The sequence below is a fragment of the Penaeus chinensis genome, chromosome 43, assembly GCF_019202785.1.
Source record: "Penaeus chinensis breed Huanghai No. 1 chromosome 43, ASM1920278v2, whole genome shotgun sequence".
NCBI classification, from domain to species: Eukaryota; Metazoa; Arthropoda; class Malacostraca; order Decapoda; family Penaeidae; genus Penaeus; species Penaeus chinensis.
Window position 1 is genome coordinate 12,950,516 of NC_061861.1, and position 5,000 is coordinate 12,955,515.

General features: G+C 44.2%; 1 protein-coding gene across 1 annotated transcript in view; it reads left to right on the forward strand.

Moving 5' to 3' along the window:
- Nucleotides 1–5,000, forward strand: part of LOC125048235 (octopamine receptor beta-2R-like) — a 378,640-nt gene that overhangs the window by 372,140 nt on the left and 1,500 nt on the right. Inside the window, exons 3-4 of the mRNA XM_047646825.1 lie at nt 1,893–1,963; nt 4,087–5,000. The exon at nt 4,087–5,000 is cut by the window's right edge and continues 1,500 nt beyond it. Of these exons, the coding sequence (XP_047502781.1) occupies nt 4,103–5,000 (898 nt within the window). The 5' untranslated portion in view covers nt 1,893–1,963; nt 4,087–4,102. The remainder of the gene's footprint in view (nt 1–1,892; nt 1,964–4,086) is intronic.

Here is a 5,000-nt window from a genome sequence, read left to right on the forward strand (position 1 = left end):
CTCTCTACCTCTCGCAGCCCTCACAAATATGTGAACGAAAAGATATAATATTTTTTAACAACGAGGGAGTCTGCAGTATGTTTTCATCCCAAAGTCTTTGAGGAAAGTCTTGGAAATTGTAAAAAAATGTTCTTTGTCGCAGATCTTAAGAGCGAGTTGCAGGTACTTTGCCAAAAAAAGGAAAAGGATGAGTGGTTGCAAAGAAGGATCTGTTTTTATCATAATTAGTACTTCTATGGACCTGATATCTTGTTACTCTTTAAGAAATTAATTTTCTTCCTCTGATTTTACTGAAAATCGGTTACCTCTTGTGTTCCTTTTTTGTGGTGGATTGGCCTAGTTCCTGTTTTCTTGTCCTATAAAGAATACGTTAGCCTATAACATGAGGTTGTGTAGTGGAATGGGCGAGCAACTTTGTTTTTGTTTGACAGTAAAATAGGGTCACGACTGACTTCCTCTTTTATAGTGAAATAGGGAAGCTATTCTCTTCCTGTTCTAAATTGGAATGGGTTATTGTCCTCCTGTCCTCTACTGGAATGGGCCAGCGATTGTCTTCTCGTTCTGTTTGATAGTTAAGTAGTTCCTATTTGGTGTTTGTTTTTATGTTGTTGTTTTTTTGTTTTATTTGCTGTATTTAGTCAACTGGTACTCTCTTCCTCTTGGAATGGGCTAGACTTTCTGTCTTATTATAGAATGGGCTAGCATGTGTCTTCCTGTCCTTTGTTGGATGGGAGAGCGATTGCCTTCTCGTCCTTTCAATTCTCCTCTCTTTGGGGTATTTACGGTTTTTTTATTTTCCTAATGTAGCAAAAAGACACGCCCCAGCACATTGAATATACTGATGAGCTGCGTGTGTGGAATTTCTCTATTTTTAGTAGACTTTATGCTAATTAAAATCGAAAGTTAGGTCGAAAAAAGCTTTTACTAATTCAGTTCCAATATATTCAGAATATTAAAGAAAATGGAGTATTCGACCTATTTTTATCAGCTGTCAAATGCAGTTTGTAAAATACATGTTTGCGTATTTTTTTTCAGTTATCACGACCTAAAGTCTTCCTTTCTATTTTCTCATTCCTTCTTTTTCTCTTCCTTTTTCCTCCCACTCTTCTCCTTATCCGCTTCCAACCTGTCTCTCTACTCTTTTTTTTCTTTTTTTTTCCTCTCTTCTCCTTTTCTTCCTCCTATTTCTTCCATCTCTCTCCCCTCTCTCTCTCCCCTTCCTTTCATTCTCCCTCTCCTCCTCACCCACCTGATCCCTCTTCTCTCTTTCCTTTCCCTCTCCTCCTTTTCTTCCTCACTCATCTTTCTCTCCTCTTCTTCTTCCTTCTCTCTCTTATGCATACCCTCCCTCACTCTTTTTACTCTCTCTTCCTTGTCCTCCTTTCTCTACCCTCTCTCCTCCTCCCTTTCTTTCTCGTCTCCTCCTCTCCTTCCTCTTCTCCAACCACTAATCACTCAAACATTATCCCTCTCCCTACGATTCATTAAACGGCTAAAAAACAACATACCACAAAAGCATGAAAGCTGAGCCTTAATTCCACACTCTCATTACGCTCATGTTCCCTGTTTCGAGCAAGCCCTAACTCTGACCCCTAAAACGACCATGACTCTGATGTTCCCTCATTCAATCAAGACCTAAAATGTTCTTGACCGCGCGTTTCCTATTCCTGACAAACTCTTAAAAACGTGTCCCTTAAAGTCGGCAAGCCCTAAAACGTCCATAACTCTTGTGTTCCCTATTTCAACCAATTCCTAAAACGTTCACGACCCCCATGTTCCCTATTTCAGCGAAGCCCTAACACCTTCACCCTCAACATCCCTATTTAATCGAAACCCTAACACTTCCCTGCCCTAATTCGCCGAAGCACTGACACCCATTCTCTGGTCGACAGGTGAACATGGCAGGGACGAGGAGCAAGATCCTACAGTCACCTTCCGTCGGAGCGTCCTGCTGACCGCCTAGGTGAGACAGCGGGTTTTAGGTGTGTGTTCGCAAAGGTGATGTTGTTATTGTTATATTGCCTAGCGCGCTTTGTTTGTTTGATTTTTGTTGGTGCGATAGGGAGCGAGTTGGACTGGGTGTGCATGTGTGTTTTGCGTGAGGGGAGGCTTGTAAGTTTGTACTGTATGTTTGCGTGTTTGTGTGTGTGTGTGTGTGCATGTGTGTGTTTGTGTTTGTGTTTATGTTTGTGTTTGTGTGTGTGTGTGTGTGTGTGTGTGTGTGTGTGTGTTTGTCTGAGAGAGAGAGAGAGAGATATAGAATGTGTGTGTGTGTGTGTGTGTGTGTGCATGTGTGTGTGTGTGTGTGTGTGTGGGTGTGTGTGCATGTGTGTGTGTGTGTGTGTGTGTGCATCTATGTGTGTGTGTGTGTGTGTGTGTGTGTGTGTGTGTGTAAATGTGTCTTTCCTTTACCCTTTGTGAATACATTTGTAATTTTTATACATGTCCGCTTTGCGTTTGTATGTCCATATAAACGAGTGTTGGCTGGTTGAGTGTTCAGGCATGTAAGTATTAATGCATTCAGAGCCAACAAAACATGCCAGAATAATTTATCAACATTCTATACATTGGCTTTCATGATAAAAGTTTCATTTAAACTCTCCAGCCAAAGACCATGACCGAATACAAATCAATGGGAAAATTCTTATAACACAATATAGAATATGTAAAAAACCTGAAAACTATTCACTTATTGATAGTTATTTGTGTTTTGCGTTTCGTTATTCTGAAAAAACAGATGTACTGATTCAGTTTTAATCCACTATGACCTGCGTTTATGTTGGACATAACGTATATATCATTCTCTTCATGACACTCGCTTTTTCGTTTTGCCGAGTGTAGCATCAACACAATCTTCAATAACATAAAATTAATCACGCTGTCACATCACATTAATTCTCATCCGAATAAACATTATGAGAACTTTACGGACAGATCGATTGATGCCACTCCGACATTGGTCATGCTGTGGTAATCAAATGAGTATGTGTAATTCATTGTTGCACGAGAATGTATGTCAGCTGTCATGCAACTTGGCAGGGGACTTTGTAAGCGTTGCAATGCTGATAGCCACGTCACTGCAAATGAGTTGTCTCGTGTCGTTTCAATTGCCTTCTGCATGACACAAATCTTATCGCTAAAGTTTCTCTTCTGTTTCGAATGGATTCACTCCGTCTGAGGTCCATGCGAAAAAGAATTTCAGTTGTGGCACTTAACTAACGTTTGTATTTTGATCGGCCATGGTCTGTTGTTGGCATTACTATCACGGTCATTATTATTATCATCATAGTTATTGTTGTTGTTGGCTTTGTTGCTATTGGCAATTATGATAACCACTGTTATAACTAGAACCATTATTATCATTAATAATATTGTTATCAATCATATTTTTATCATCCCTATTTTAACAGTATCATTATCTACTATTATTGCTATTATTACTATCATTACTTTAATTACTATTATTACTCTTATAACCGTTGTTACTAATAGTAGTAGCATCCTTACCGTGCACGGTTATCTAATTGATAAAACCTCACTTAAATTAGGGGTCACCCATTTTTTCATCATTTTCAAAAGTTTACAGAAGTACTATTTTCCCAAGACCGACCACCCTCCCTCTAGAGAGTTCAAAGCAAAAAGATAAAAACGATCATGTTCCCTACCACAGGATCTCCAGAGTCTATAGGAATGCGTTGATCCTGACAGATCCTACTAGATACCCATTGAAGGACATCCTGTATTGGCTTATAGGCAGTGGAGGATGTCCTATCTTAGTGTATGGAGCTTTCATCAGAAGAACAGAATTAACTCTAAAACATAAATGTGTTCAATTGAGAATCTCATCATCCGTTCATCTTCCAGTCTTGATAGCGGCAGCGCGATACGAAGGCAATCAATAATTTGTAAATACTTAACTATATCCGGTTCGTCATTTTTAAGTTGTTCTAGAAAGCCCCCCCCCCCCCCAAGCGTACGGTTTGTACACTCATAATGATGACAATAATACATAATCTCTTAGAAATATAGTAATTGAAAACAATTTCCATGTTTTGCGTCGTGTTCATGCCCCTTTTCGTATTCCAGGAAGCGGGCAGGGGTTATGCCCACCACTGCGCGCCTGCCTCCCCTGCACCGCAACACACAGCCTCTGTCGCCGCCACTGCTGCTGCTGTTCCTCTGCATCGGCAACGCAGCTGCTTTGAATGTTACCGCGCCAGCAGTCTACTCCTCCGCCGCCCCTGCTACCTCTGTCGAGTCTTCCACCTCCCTCAGCGCCGCCGCGAGCGACGCCAGCCCGGCCAGCGCCTCCGGCGCCTCCGCCCCTCCGACCGCCGGCCAACCATGTCTTCCGACGAACGCGTCCGCCGCCGACGCTGATGGCAACGAGACCCAGCCGTGGCGCGGCCCCGAGTACGACGTCGCCAGCGACCCGTTCGTGAACGGCAGCGTGAGCAATAATGGCCTTCTCAACCTCAAAAACGCCACGTTCCCGGCGTTCATCTTCGAGACCGTCAGCCCCTTCGATGATGAGAACGAGACCGTCATCGGGGAGGTGCTGGAGGTCAGCTCGTGGAGCGCAACGGACGTGTGCCTGACGGTGGTGAAGGCGGTGGTGATGGTGGGCATCATCACGGTGTCAGTGCTGGGCAACGTGCTGGTGATCGTCAGCGTCGCCCTCCACCGCCGCCTGCACTCCACGGCCAACTACCTCCTCGTGTCCCTGGCCACCGCCGACATGTTGGTGGCGCTCTGTGCCATGACCTTCAACGCCTCCGTCGAGCTCTCGGGCGGCCGCTGGATCTTCGGCAGGGTCATGTGCGACCTCTGGAACAGCTTCGACGTCTACTTCTCCACGGTGTCGATCCTGCACCTGTGCTGCATCAGCGTCGACCGCTACTACGCCATCGTGCGGCCGCTCGAGTACCCGCTCACGATCACGCGCCGCATCCTGGCCATCATGCTGGCCCACTGCTGGATGGCGCCCACGCTCATCTCCT